Raw genomic sequence first — 14,897 nt, forward strand, 5'->3', positions numbered from 1 at the left:
TTTCACAAGCTGCTGATCTACTGGGATTTTCCCACACAATCATCTGTAGTTTTCACAGAGAATGATCGGAAAAAGAGAAAATATCTTCAGTGAAAATGCCTTGTTGATGCCAGGGGTCAAAGGAAAATGGCCAGGCTGCTTGAAACCAACAGAAAGAAAACAATAACTCAAATCGTCACTGGATTGAACTACTGGATGTAGAAGACCGTTTCTGAGAGCACAGCACGTGGAACTTTGAAGTAGATGAGCTACAGCAGCAGAAGACCACACTTGTCAGCTAAGAACAGGAAAGTGAAGCTACAGCTAACACTGGCTAACTAACACTGACAATAGAAGATTTGTAAAATATTTCCGGCTTTTGGCCTCCACAGTCACCAGATCTCAATCCAATACAACACTTCTGACATGTGATGGAACGTCTGTATAAAATATTTAAATGTATGCCTCATAGCATATGTTCTTGTAGCCTAAAGACAGCATTTTAAAAGTCAGTAACGCTGTTGTTTGGCAGTGTTTTGGAAGAATTTTGACCAGTGAGATAATTTCTTTTTCCCCACAGCAGTAACCCTACTAAGGTTACCACCAATGCACATTTTATATGCAGCTACACAAAGTGCCTCATAAAATCTCTGCAAGTTTTGCTGAACAAATCTGCTTCTACCTGAAGTAGCAAGTCAAATAAGGGCTGCTTAGTGAAGATTCGGTGCTCCCCTAAAACAGACGTTTTCGATAAAAGGTTTAGTGTACTACATGCTTTCGTCAAGCCTATGCAAGAGCAACAGAGGGCATTCGCAGGGGCCAGGTCTAAGGAGAGAGACAGAGAGAGAGAAAACAGATCATATAAGGTCCCTCTTTCTAATAATTTCAGGAATTTCATTATTTCCTCAGAAAATATTTGTCCAGAGTTTTTGGACATGCATGTTGGGAGAAAGGGGTCACGCGGTTTTTGATGCTGAAATGAATGAGTCAGTAATGAATAAGTGGAGAAATTCTCGATTTAATTTACTAATCACAACTTCATTTTTTTAACAGCCTTGGCCCTTAACACTTTAGCGTGCAAGAGAGAATCAAAGCAAGACTCGGTTTTACTGTAATCAGCTGACAAAAGCTGAACATACAAAAAGCTTTTGTATGTCTGCATGTGCATGTGTGCATGTTTCTGATTTCACACAGTGTCTGACTATGTTGTCATGGATGTTTTACATTTTCGTTTGCTGCCGTTACAGGAAATCAGTCCCCAGTGACACTATCATAGGGGTGTAATCAGAACTGCTCTGAGAATTGAACTATCTATTCACGTCTTACTCAAACCTCCCTGCAAATTACCCTTTACCTCACTTTACACCAACCGCCCAATGTTCTCTCTCATAGACCCCTCAACTATTTCCCCATCCAATAACCCATGTTTCCCACTCTTGCCTCTTATCATGTTTTTTCAGCTTAGATGAGCCACTTGGGAGAGACAGGATTTTCCATGCATTTAACCACACTACTTTTGTCCTGGGAAAACAAGTTTCAAAGACTTACAAAGAGAGAGGAGGGGAGAAAAAAAACGAGGGAGGGAAAGTGCCAAAGGTAAGGCGAGTGAAGAAAATTGATCCTAACTATAATGAAGCGTCACTGCAGGGCATCTCTGCTGGGGAGATTCAGGGGTCCATGAGGCAGCTCAAACTGTCGTGTTAATGCTTTTATATCTGATACATATTAAATGGGGGATTATGACTTCATCCATTCACATCCATATATAATTCATATAAAGCTATAAATTCGCCTCGTATACATGTGTCTAGGGCAGCTAAGTGTGAAAGCTGGGCCACGCTCGCATGGCAATGACAGTCTCATAGCCAAGAACACTTTTGAAATTAGAGGGGGCCCTCAGCTCCCCTGTCATCAAGTCGGTCAACACCACAGCCCCATCATTCATCTATGTCTTTATTACTATACTTAGGCTCTCTTCTTTAACCTTCCAGCTTAGTCCTCGGAATATTTCTCCCTTCAAGGAAGACGCATGCATAAGAAATGTTGCTGAGTTTTGTTTTTTTTAAATCATTGTTTAGAGACATATGAAACAGATGATTGGATAGCCCTGGGCCTTTCTAACTCTCCAAGTTCTTATCTGAAGTAAAAGCCCTTAATGGAGTGCTGAGTGTAACTCTCTCACTTTCTGGCAGAAATGTGTGAAACGCTTCATCAGAACCTTACTTGACTTCTGAACCACAGTTACCTTGCCAATGCAATATCAGCTGAATTCCCCCATGTGTCATATTTTCAAAGGACCACCAACAAAATCTGGCTATATATTATCCCGTCAAAGCCAGATGCGACCCTGCATTCCTACGATAGCCCACGTAAAGCCACCCACCTCCCACAATCCCTTCAGTCCTCTAGTTATGCAGAAAATCTACTTTTTCACTTCTCCCAGCCCCCACAAGAGCGCAGGTGAAACTCTGACAACAGGTGGTTTTATAAGTGGGCTATGGCTTTAAAGGGGAAGTGAAAAGTCCTGGTATTTACACCCAAGCACTCCATTATGTTTTATGGGACAGGGGCTTAAGGTTTAGACGACCAACTGTAAAACTCTATGTCAAGAGCCCTGCACCAAGCTGGAATACAGCGTGGAGAAGGAGTGAATGAAAGACGTGAGACGCTCCATCCATTAACCTGCCACAGGGAGAGGTATTGACTCAGGAGGGAGGGGGCAGGGACGGCAAGAGGCCGAGGGAAAACAGATGACCTGTTCGCCCCTGACAATGCAAAGCCAGAACTTTATTTTCTAAAAGGCTAAAATGGTTGATTGTGAGGCGTTTCCAAAAGATTTCTTTCATCAGTTGCAAAAATGTCATGTATTAAGTTCCTGTGTACCCTGTGATTTTGTACCTGTAATTATATCAGTCTCTAATTGGGAATAAAGCAAGCACATATACCTACATATGTCAGCTTGTCCAACAATACATACTCATTCTACCATTCAGAAAGTGGATTCTCATTGCATGCATTACAGACACAGTGTCAGATATATCAGGCTCCAGACATGAGAATGTTTAGCCTTAAAATAAATGCTGTCAGATAACATCAAATACCACCAAAACCAGAAGAAGTGTCAAAACCGAGGTCTGTGAAAACAATGCAAAACATTCTCTTCAGCCAAATGTGGAGCGGGGAGGGGGAAATATTATTAGTGGTATTTTCAGAAGAGAAACTGATGCAGCACCACTGAGCTGCGTGTGTCCTGTGTTAGCCAGATTTTTTTTTAAACACTACATGTAAGTGGTAACAGGCCCAAATGCTGCAAAAATAAATGCAGGACCTCACAACCATTGTTCCCCTGCATACGCAGTACATTGTTCATCCAGAATTCCATAATTAGGGAGGAATGTCAAATTGTTTGTACTCTCTGCAAGTCTCTCCAGACATACCATAATCAAAACAAAATAAGCAACCACTTGGGGAGATTATATCTATGTTTTAGGCAAAAATCTTTCTTTCTGTGCATTTTATTTTCACTTTTGCTGCTATCCTTCCTTTCACAAGCCCATCTTTCAAATGCCCACAGGGAGACTTTCACATTGCAACAGCACGCATTTTGCCAATAGTTGATGTCTAAATGAAGTAGTTAGAAACCCATTAATCAAGTGGTGGCTAATGATGACTAAGTTGGAAGGGATGTGGTGGGAACTGAGATATGGAAGCAACGGCAAACCCACCTGCATTACCCTCTGATGTTGTTAATTAGATGTCATTATTTAGCTATTTAGCAGTCATTTTAAACAACGGGACAGTGCCAAATAGACAGCGCTTCCAGCTTAGCTGTGATTGAAAACAGCCTCGTCTCCTTGATTCATACTAACAGAAAGACCCAAACAATCCCACACACTAGGTCTACCAGCTTATGTCCCTTTCACTTGTCCTCACATGACAGTGGCAAGAAATACTGACAAAGCCTTGCCGTTTCTCTCTCTTTTTCTAGCATACCATAAAGACCCCCTGCACTGTCCGCAAAAATGTCTCACTCTACTGTGTTGAGTTTCAGTGTACCAAGAAACAAACAATCCTGCTATTGGAGGTCTGGCGCAAACCTTAATACAGCAAAATTCCAGAGATTTATTCTCCTTGCCAGCTTTTACTCATCATCTACAAACCACAATGAAGTTACCACAAAAACAAAAAAATTTGAATGCATTTATGAGCAACCTCTGTCTTCTCCTGAAGTTATGAAATCGCATAATATTCTTCTTCCTATACAGCGCTGCAAAATGCCTTGGGAATTTTGTAGCACAGGCTATTACATGCAAGTGAAATTAACGTTCTTCACATTTCTTTTATGGATAATTCTTTACGAGACGATGTTTAGGCACTCATACCTGTCTCATTGGGACTCACAAGAGTGGTATTTCATTGAAGTGAATTCCTTTGCTATACGGAAAGAAAATATACTGGACCCTCCTTTTGACTCCTAATTGCCCTCGGCCTGTGTTTAGAATGTCACTCTTTCCAAACTCTCCTTCTATAATCAAGCCAGTTCAATGAAGACCACTGGGTATAGGAGATACAGAGTAGAAAAAGGTGGGGAGAGTTGGTGAAAACTGGATACAAGAATGAGTGGTCTGGCCCGTGTGTTTGCTACCAGGAAAGTCATCCGGTTGCGTTTGTTTTACCCTGCTTAAGTGTGGAACACTGATTGAACCAGTCCAAGGCTAGATTGGACTTGCTGCCCCCTGAGGATTTCCTGGGCCACACAGGCTGGGAGTTGAGTTACACTCAGCCTTAGCCCAAATGGTCAGGAAACAGTAGGACTAGACATAAAGAAAAGCTTTCTTCAGGGACACATGTATGGAAAGATTGGCTGTTTGATTTACTCTTGGCATTCGTGGCAATAGTGCAGAGTTGGTTTACCAAAATTACTCAATCATGTCAGAGAAAAAAAAGAAAGAAAAAAATTATACTCAAAATGTTGTGGTCAGTAAATGCTTTTTGGAGGATTACAGTAAAATATGTTTATTAAAAAAAATACCAAAGAGAATTACCAGTGCTAAAAACACTGTATCATACGAAATGTCAAGAAAGTATTCTTACTTGTGTGGAGAGGAACGGTTGAAGCATGTCTTGGTCACGTCTGTCACATTGGGGTTGCAGCAGTCGCCAAGATCATAGAAGAAGTTTTCCCAGTTACACTCAGGGTCACATATACCATTACCCTGCTTGTGTTCAGGGCAGCGGGTTCGATATCTAGACATGCAGTCGCCTGCATCAAATCCTGTCAGCGGATGGTTGCATTCTAGGTCACACTGATCATCGCCAATTTTGCTGATGTCACAGTTAGCTAAGATCAGGCGGTTGCGTAGAGAAGAGTTGGTCACGTTGTGAATGCTAAGCTCCCAGGTTATGTTATAGGGGCTGAAGGCGTCATTAAGCTGCTGATGCTGCAGAATGATCTGGTGGTCTGACACAGTTGGCCTTGTCCTTGCATCATCCCAAATATTTACAACACGATATCGAACTTTCTTTGGTCGGCGGAAGGTCCAAAGTTGGTTGTAGTTTTGAATGACCTCAACGTTGTCGCAGACAGTTTGACCACAAGTTGGAGGCTCCAAGCTTGTGTCCAGTAATCCCTCAGCGTTTCCATTTCCACCACCATTCACAAACCCTGACCTCGCACCTCCTCTGTGCTCAGGCTGAGGAAAACTACCATCTTTTACAGTCAGCCACTTACGACCTGGGTGCTCAAATGTTTCACGAATTATCAGCTTAGGTAGATCTTGGGGGTCCTCGTGGCCTTGCATATCCCTGATGATATGCCTCTGCCCTCGGGCCTCCCTCCATAGACTCACCCTTTCCACTGCCCCCCTGTAATTATGGTTGAGTGCGTTGCCCCCAATCATCAGCACTTTGCACTTTTGGGTCAAATGGCTGAAGACATCGCCAGATTGCTCTCGACTAACGGCGACCTGGGCTCCATTGACGAAGAGCTTCATGTATACGCCATCATAGGTGATTGCAATATGTGCCCATTGGTTTGGTATATAACGAGCGTTGGAGCGGATTGAGGTCACTTTGTGGGCACGGTCAGTTTTAAGGGAGAAGAAGAAGCGTGGATCGCGGTCGCCGTATTCACTATCCGCCTGGATGCCAAGCAGCCAGCCTCGGTCACTGGAGGCATAAAAGCATTTGTCGTAAAGGCCTGAAAAAAGAATGAAAAATCAGTCAATATGTTAATACCTTTATTTGCAAGAGTTAAACAAAAAGAAGGTGAACACATTAGCTAAAAGTTCGTCATCTCCTGAGGAAATGCTAGGAGCTGTGCAGAAGTGGGCTTGTAGAATAACTATAACGCAGTACGTCAGTTTCATTATCAGTTTTTCCTGTGATAATATTTCAGTATTACTTTCAATATATTCACTATATTATCAGTATCTTTTGAATATTTTATGCAATATGCGTAAAAGTGTTGATTATTAAGGGGAAGCAGGAAATGTAAGCAAGGTTGGTGAGCAAATATATTAATAGATTTTTTTCCAATCTAAGACCTGAATATTGGGTTGAAGTGCTTGTTTAGCTAAGAGAGAACCAATGGAAATCTCTCAGTATAGGCTTTTCATGAACACTGAGCACATTTAAAGTAGTTCATGTAAATGTCCCTTGCCAGTGGGTTAGCCAGAAAAGACTACTTTTCTGCTAAAGTCGTGTTTTTGCAGAGGCACCAAAACACCTTTTTCCTGTTTTACTTGGACTGTGTATGCCAGCTTCAGCATTGTAATGTGTTTTCACTTCTTAGGGGATCTCTGAATGCTAACTGTTTGTTTGTTTAGCACTTGTTGAGGTACATGTGTGCAGGCACACAAGTCCACATCTGTGCATACTGCATGTGTTTATTAATGCGTTTCATGACTCTGAGCATATATCCATACAGTCCCAAGTGTGCAAATATTCCAAAACCACGGGGAAATGCCTTACAAGGTCCATTTCAGCCTGTGGAAATCTACTGTATGTATTCACAGGTGGGGATAGACCTGGACTGCACTCTTGTAATTTCTACAATTGCCAACATCATGAGCTTTTATGTAATTATATCTACCCACAAAGAGACACTCAATCCGTGACCTGAAGACCCAGCTCATATAGATATGAAGTATTCTTTACAGTTGCTGTTACGATGAGTGCTTCAAATTCCTGTAAATGCCCTTCATATTTTTCTCTGCTGCCTTTATTGTGGTGTGAAAGCTGATGATCACATCTTGGCCTCAGCTCACTTGTCAACTTGGGTGCCTTTGTTGCCCATCGATTAGGCTACCTGAGCCTCTAATAAGTGGCTGGCTAATGGTAATTGTACAGACCTCCTGCTAACTTTGACCTGTTTCTAATTAGATGCACACTACAGTGTGCGTTCATTAACTTGGTATTTTCACGGAATAATGTTCAAGGGGTGAGGGTTGGGTTCAGCGTCAAGGTCAGTCCTTCAGTGGATGACGTTTTCAGGCTTTCCACTACACTGGAAGGAAAAAGCTTCCCATCTGCCAGCTAGAGCACTCAAGGCAAAAAAAAAAAGGTGTGCTAAAATGCTCGTAGGGCTCCTAGTGTAAACAGCTGTCATAATTCTGCCATGGTCAATTTATCTAACATGGTATGCTTTTCCAGACCCAATATTGTGACTGCTGGGACTCGCACAAAAACACTTAGGCACACACATGCACATACTTATAAAGACATGCATATATACATCCTCATGAACAAATACACACACGGCCATATGCACAGACAAAATGAAATAGTGAAGTGCACATTTGTGTTCACATATAAACACACACAAAGAGACTGGCGTGTGCTTCAGTCAACCACTGTTTCTGTCAGCTTCAAATGCAGCCCTCCTTGCACTTGCCATTTGTCTTCTTTCGTGAAAACACACTCAGGAAAAAAGGAAAAGTACAAAAACACACGTACCCTCACAAAGAAAAATGTCACAAGGTCTTGATAAAAAGCAGGGAGGAAGGGAACATTAAAGACTCTGTTTACTTTTGAACTGTTTTTGCTCTAAAAGGTCAAAGAAAGGCACTTTCATAGTCATACCTAAGTGACCACCAGCTATTTCCCCATGCAGACAATGGAAAATTCCAATGACATTTTAAAACAAACAAGGATATCATTCATAAAAATATCATTGCACTTTAAAACACTTACCTTTGGAGTTTTTGGCATAGCTTTCAAGTCTCACTCCAAATTAATTCAGCTAAATAATTTGCAGTCATTTGTAATTTGGGGTATTCAACAAACCCTTTTCCAAACTGCCATTCAGCCACAATAAGGCGGTGCATAGCTAATAATGTTTGAGACTGATAAGAAGTTTAAACCTCTAGTTGAGGTAACGATTGCTAAGAAGAAGTGTTAGACTCTGAGCTTAACCCTTCTTTAAGCATCAACCTCTTTGTGGGTAACTAGCTGTGATCATACACAGTAATGTGCAAAAGTCTTGTGCCACACCTTATTGTCTAATATGTTGCTAGGGAAATAGTTGCTGTGATTTATTGAAATATGTGCAAATATACATAGAGTACTACAGTACATGAGTCAAAAACAGAGTCTGCGCAATTTTACCAAACTTGAAGGTAATCTTCAACCTCAATAACCAGCGCAGACTCTCATAGACAAGCTTTCTTGTCACTTCTGTGGGCAGATCTTCAAAGCTCTTCTTTGGATGTTGGCTGCCTCTGTTACTGTTTTCTGTCTCTGTCAGAACGATCCCACACTGCTTTAGTAATGTTGAGGTCCAAGCTCTGTGTAGGCCAATCCATGACTGATAAAGGTACGCGTTACTGCATTGGCAGTGTGTTTGTGATCATTGTCATGCTGAAAAAAAGGATCCGATTATTTCCAGATGATATTGCATGGTGGATCAAAACCTGATAGGACTTCTCTGTGTTCATAACGTCCTCACCTTTGACAATATCCAAACACCACTTGCTGAAATGCGAAAAAAAAAAAAAATCACATTTGGATTCGTCACTCCATTAAGATCTGTTGCCACTGATTTTCAGTCCAATTCTTCTGTAATTCGGCATACCTCAGCCTTTTTTCCCTGTTTTAGTTCTTTGAGAATGGCTTCTTATCAGCCAACCTTCCACTGAGAACATTTCTTCTAAGGCTTCAGTGAACAATAGATGGATAACCTGAAGGGACAGAGGCATCTCTCAGGTGTGTCAGGTCTCTGTTCAGTTTCTTCCTATTTTTTAACGACATAACTTTTAGATTCTGTTCATTGTTGTAGACAGTTTTTTAGACCTGCCATTTCTTCCTCCATTTGTCTAGTGTCTCAAATTTTTTAAGGACACACCATACACCATACCAAGACATGCCAAGTTTTCAGCTACTCTCTCTTTAGCAATCACTGTGTTTTATGTTTTATGTTTTATGTCAAGTTACTATTTACAAAGTGCCTAAAGATGTGATTCGTAGCTCTTTGCTCAGCTGTCTATTATCTGCAGGTACAATATTGGTTCATATGTCTAGTTAGGTGTCTTTTTATGTATGTATGATGCATAGCTTAGGGTTAATGAATAAACAAACAAAAAGACATTCTTATTCAAATGATCAACTACAAGGACTGGACTGAAAATTAGTGCAAAAGCAGCCAATGTCCAAAGAAAAACTGTGAAAGGGCTTCAGAAAGCCTGGAGAACTATTGCTCAAGACAGCTTAAAAGATTCACAGAAAAGTCTGGCACCTTGGAAGCAAAATATAGGAAAATAAGAGGAAGCTCGAAGGTTTTGCACAGTACTGTATCACACTTTAATTAATAAACCAATAAGATGCTTTTTCTAAGTAGCCATGAAAAAAAAACCTTAAACAAACTTAGTTTATGAGCATGATATCTATTGTGTATCGTCCTACAATGAGGAGATACATCTGTTATCAACTTAATTATCTGCCAACGACTGCACATAATCGTCTCCAGCAGGTTATGAAGAGAGCCTGCACTCCTCTTGTGATTTATTTTCCTCTTTCTTTGATCCGGGAAAACCCAACATGACCTGGATACATGGGCTAATCGGGCACAACAAATTTGGATAACATTCGGACGCAGAACTTGATGTTCTGATTGTGTGCTTAGAAAGGTATGTGTGTTTGTGAGTGGTGCTCTGTAACAGTTCAAATGCTAAACCTGGGATTAATTCTGACCACATGTAACTGTCAAATGTGACTCAGAGGAGTCTTGTGATTGGTTTTAAGGGGTTGAAAACTATTCAAATGTGTATTTACAAAGGTTTTATTTGATTGCATAGATACTATGAAACTATAGCTTGAATAGTTCCTTTATCATAAAAAATAGTTAATAAAAAAAAGCCAGTCTACAAATATGGTCTGCAAAAACTGATAAACCTCTTTAAAGGCTGATATTTTAATATTTTGCCAAACCAGAAAATCTAAAAATATAATAAAAGTAACTTGAAGCTAAGTCAGTCATACTGAGTGCATTAAGGGAAGACAGTTTTCTTTTATCTATTTTTCCTTAATGAAGATATTTTGGACAGAATCCCATTCAGAATAATCTTATGAGGCCAGACGAAAGAAACTCTTACCCCAACTGGTCAAAGGGTCTCAAGTAACATCCTATATTTCACAGTTGAGACTGTGCTCACTCTAACTAGTCAGTTGCACAGAAAAGAGCATCCTGTAAGAAACGTATAAAAATGGGGGGGGGGGTGTGTGTGTGCAATTGTGGCAGTCAAAAACAAGACAATAAAAAAAACAGTTCCTCCAACAACACTGTGCTTAGATCAAAACATGGGGATGGAGCATTTTAGGGGCACAAGGATTTTGAGGTCTCAATTGGTTTTAAAAGATTAGGCTCAGTTGAAATTGTTAGACTGTCATATTTGTTGTCTTTAGGTCCAATCTCTGGCTCACTGATGGAAGGAAATCTTAAAACTGAATACACAAGATTATACAGGAATAGTAATCTCTAGAAGGCAGTGGTAGGTGGGGGGCTGGGCACAACAACAACAACAACACCTGTACAAAATGATGAGATCCCATACCACATCTGCAAGAACTATAACGTTCATTTTTGTCAGAATTGTGTACGAGATGTGTTTATTTAACTCTGTGGTCAATATGGAGGCCGCCCTTTGTGCTATTGCTTTACTGGATTGCATTATATTGCACAGATGTTCCTGTTATCATGTCCATCCTCTATAAAAAATCAGGAGTCACTCAGGTCACAACAGACCCTCTTACCCCCCTCTCCTCTAGATTAAGACTCTTACAAGGAACTGGCTTTCCAGAGCATGTTCCTGCCAACTGGCTAGGGTTAGCTACTGTATGTGAATACAGGCAGGCAGAAGTGATTTTTTTATTATTATTTTATTTTGTGTGTGTGTGTGTGTGTGTGTGTGTGTGTGGTGCCAGGGTTTTTGTTTTCTGGGGGTTTCTTTTGGAGGGCGAGATGTTTGTTTGATTGTTTTTGTTTGTTTTGGATAGATAGATTAGGACACATACGACAACAACGGAGCAAGAAAGCAAGTAAATGTATTGGTACTGTTTAGTAAAGTCCCTTAGACGTGTGGACTTGGAGTAAGCTGAGGAGGACTGAGTTCAATTCAGTTCAGTTCAGTTCAGTTCAAAGGAAGCCATCTGCACAAGTACTGTGGCAGACAACGAGTTGCTACGCTCCCTATCGGCAAAGAAAAGAAATAAAAGAAAAAAGATATCCGATCCTGTAATGCACAAAAGCTCAGTTGGTCACAACCAACAACGCCGTTTAAACGCATTTTCAGTGCTTCTTTACGCACGGCTCGAGAACAGGCGGGAACGAGAAAAAAAAGCGCACAGATGACACAGTGCTTTCCTCTGACGGCTGGGTCTTACTGAAGTGACTGTGTACCCAGCTATGCTCTGTCGCTGGATAGAGAGATGCATCATCACTATCTGATTGTGCCTTAAATTAGAAACTCGCCGATGATGACGACGATGATTTCGCAGAAGTATCTGCGTTTTGGTGACACAGTGCACAACACCATGAAAGCACACCACATAAACATAAGCAAACATAAGCATCACATTTTCGCTCAAGAAGGGGGGAAACCCTGGATCCCTCAGTCCTGTCTCGTAACTCCGGTAGCCAATCCAAAGGTGTCGATTTGGAGGGGCCGGGTGGGGAGGGGGACACACAAACACACTCACACACGCGCACGCACAAGCTTGCGGCTTGAGCTGCGAGCTTTGAGCGCCTCCACATACATCGAGTCTCTCCCGTTTTGTGCCTGACGTGACGTGCTCCCTCCCAAACTTTTGGCCATTACATCATAGCTTTAAAATAGCCAAGTCGGTTGAGAGATTACATTTTACGCGCAGTGACATCAGCTGCCGGTCAAATGATGCAGTAACCTATATCTGCTGCTATTAATCCCCACTTACATTTCATGATTTACAATTCTTATTACTCACGTACGCGAACATTACAAAGTGGTAAAACAGAGGGGGGGACACATTTGCGTTATAAAATTATACTGCAGCGATCATACCGCTGTAAGGTGGCAATCTTAAATATGATCAAAATCTTCAGTGACCCTATAGTTGCACTACCTAAAATATCCGCTGTACTTTTTAGAGCATTACATCATTGTCTAGTCTGATAGATGAACTCATTTTCAACTCGCTGAAACTGCATGTTGCTTTGTTAAATGGACTGGGATAAAACGCTGAAGGTTTGCATGTTTATCTTCCATTCTTTCTTCAGTTTGAAGTTTAACTAATAAAAGGAGTTGTGCAGATGATAGGATAGAGGATGTACTATAAAGTAGCCTACCTGCGATCACTGTAGGCGATCGTTGACCTCCCTCCGGTTTGATCCACATCTCCAGAGTGAAATTGCCTCTGGGTATCTCCACGCCAGGCTTCAGCCGTAGCTGATCTCCCCTGCCGGTAAAATAGACAGCTTTCCCTCGGTCTGGTGAGTTTCCCTCCGCTTGAGAGGAGCGCCGGCGCTGCCGAAGCACCCGTCGCTCCAAGCCGGGCAAAGAGCGTTTGCCCCGGGGCAGACGTGTGGCACAAGCCCCTGGGATGGTGGCTTTCGCCTCCCTAATGCGCACCAACTCCCTCTTGGATCTCCCCTTTTTCCGGACTATCCCGCACTCTGATCCAAAACACAAGATGAGAATCACCAGGCAAGACACCCAGGGTGATGTCCAAAGTTTCATTTTTCGGGAGAAGAAATGGCAAAAAATTAAAAAAATAAAATAAAATAAAATATGAGGAAAAAATAATAAAAGAAACAGTGGAATAACTACAAAAAATATGTCCACAATGTTCTTCTCTTTGGGATCCTCTCGAGTTTTTCCTTCTCCCTTTTTACAGCGGTAGAATGTCAAACCGTAGAAACTGTCTAAATAAACCCATAAAGCTATGCTGTTTTTCCCTCTTTATAATGCTAAGCCACGACCCCCTCTCTTAAGCAAAACTACTCTGGAGACATTCAGGGGACACAGGAATATTTCATTCATGTATGTGTTCCACGGTGCCTTTTCAATGGGTCCCATTTAGCCAAAGGGATGACTAATAAGTAATCAATCAAGAGGGGGGTCCGGCCGATGCCCCCCGCATCCCCCTTTGGACGGTAGGAGTTACTTGCAGAAATCCACAGTTGTCCGCCAAGCTCTTGTCACACCTTTTTGTTGTTTCCTTCCCTACCCGTAAAAGAGAATAAGTAATGGCACATAGCCTATTAAATTCCAAAGGAAAGTGACAGCAAACCGACCTCTCATATTTATTACAGAAAACAAGAGGTGAGATGTCATTAAAAAAAAAAAAAAAAGAAAATCCAAAACTTCCCTTTTCCTGTGTGCCTGTATAAAAAGTTGAAATGTACTATAATATCTAGTTAGGCAGAAGAGAGACACGGGGACAGAGAGCTGCACAAGTAACCATCGCGGTCCTCATTGATTGCCTGAAGCAGATACACTTGGGGGAGTCGGAGCTCGTTGTCAGCTTTAGAGGACTTCCAAAGTCTTTTTAAAGAACAGGTCATGTTTCAAATGTTCAGGGGCTGTGTGCGCGCGCGTGTGTGTTTGTGTGCTTTTTTTTCATAGTGGGAAGTCACACAGGTAGGCAACTCTCACTGAGGGTAATTCTCTCTATGGCACATAGTGAAAGGATGATGTTTTCGCTGTTTGGAAGGCGTATATGTATCCCTCTAGTGGTTACAGTTTAAACAATCCAGCACTCTACGAGTCCACAGCACAGGACCTCAACCAAGCACTATGAAGTCATAAAAAACGAGTTCAGTCTGTGTCGTTCTCCCTCCACTTCCCAAGCTGAACTAGTCCTCAGTGTAAATATTATTTACATTGCAGGAGTTAAGTCGTTTATTTTGCACCAAGCCAAACAATATCTGGAACTGGTAGAGAACAAAAAGTACCGCTACTCACTGTCCTCTGGGAAAGTCCTCAGTTTTAAGTGAAGGATAATGTACTTTATGAAAGGTAATTGTCCTGTACTGTCAAAGTCATGTTTCCCATTAAGGCAATTTCCAAATGAAGTAAGCAGTAGATCAGAGAAGTAATGGGAGAACAATGGCAGCTTCAATCTCATATTTACTTAACTTAATTTGATAGATTATATGTTGATTCTTTTTTTTTTATTTAAAAGCCTCAGAGTAATGCTTTTAAACAAGCAAAAAAAAAGAGTCTAAAATAGCTTGTTTATGAAACCTAGCCAACTCTATTAAACTCAGTCTATGTTTATCCTACATTATATTTACCACACAGGGACGGTTATTTTTTCAAAGTAACGTGAAAAGGGTAAAGAAAATGTAAGAGATTTGCAAGTTTCAGGTTGACTCACACTTAGTAGTGTTTACTGATTGTCACTTTTGATGGATGTGAATTTGAAACCCACATACTCAACTAAAA

The 14,897-nt window shown here is 41.2% G+C and overlaps 1 protein-coding gene across 2 annotated transcripts in view; it reads right to left on the reverse strand.

Moving 5' to 3' along the window:
- pappaa (pregnancy-associated plasma protein A, pappalysin 1a) overlaps nucleotides 1-13,985 on the reverse strand; it is a 98,368-nt gene extending 84,383 nt beyond the window's left edge. For both annotated transcript variants that reach the window (XM_013277442.3, XM_019361040.2), the window contains exons 1-2: nucleotides 12,797-13,985; nucleotides 5,074-6,178 (exon numbers count right to left, since the gene is read on the reverse strand). In XM_013277442.3, coding sequence (XP_013132896.1) covers nucleotides 5,074-6,178; nucleotides 12,797-13,187 — 1,496 coding nt within the window. In that variant the 5' untranslated portion in view covers nucleotides 13,188-13,985. The remainder of the gene's footprint in view (nucleotides 1-5,073; nucleotides 6,179-12,796) is intronic.
- Nucleotides 13,986-14,897: the final 912 nt, after the last annotated feature.

This window comes from Oreochromis niloticus, linkage group LG7, assembly GCF_001858045.2.
Source record: "Oreochromis niloticus isolate F11D_XX linkage group LG7, O_niloticus_UMD_NMBU, whole genome shotgun sequence".
NCBI classification, from domain to species: domain Eukaryota; kingdom Metazoa; phylum Chordata; class Actinopteri; order Cichliformes; family Cichlidae; genus Oreochromis; species Oreochromis niloticus.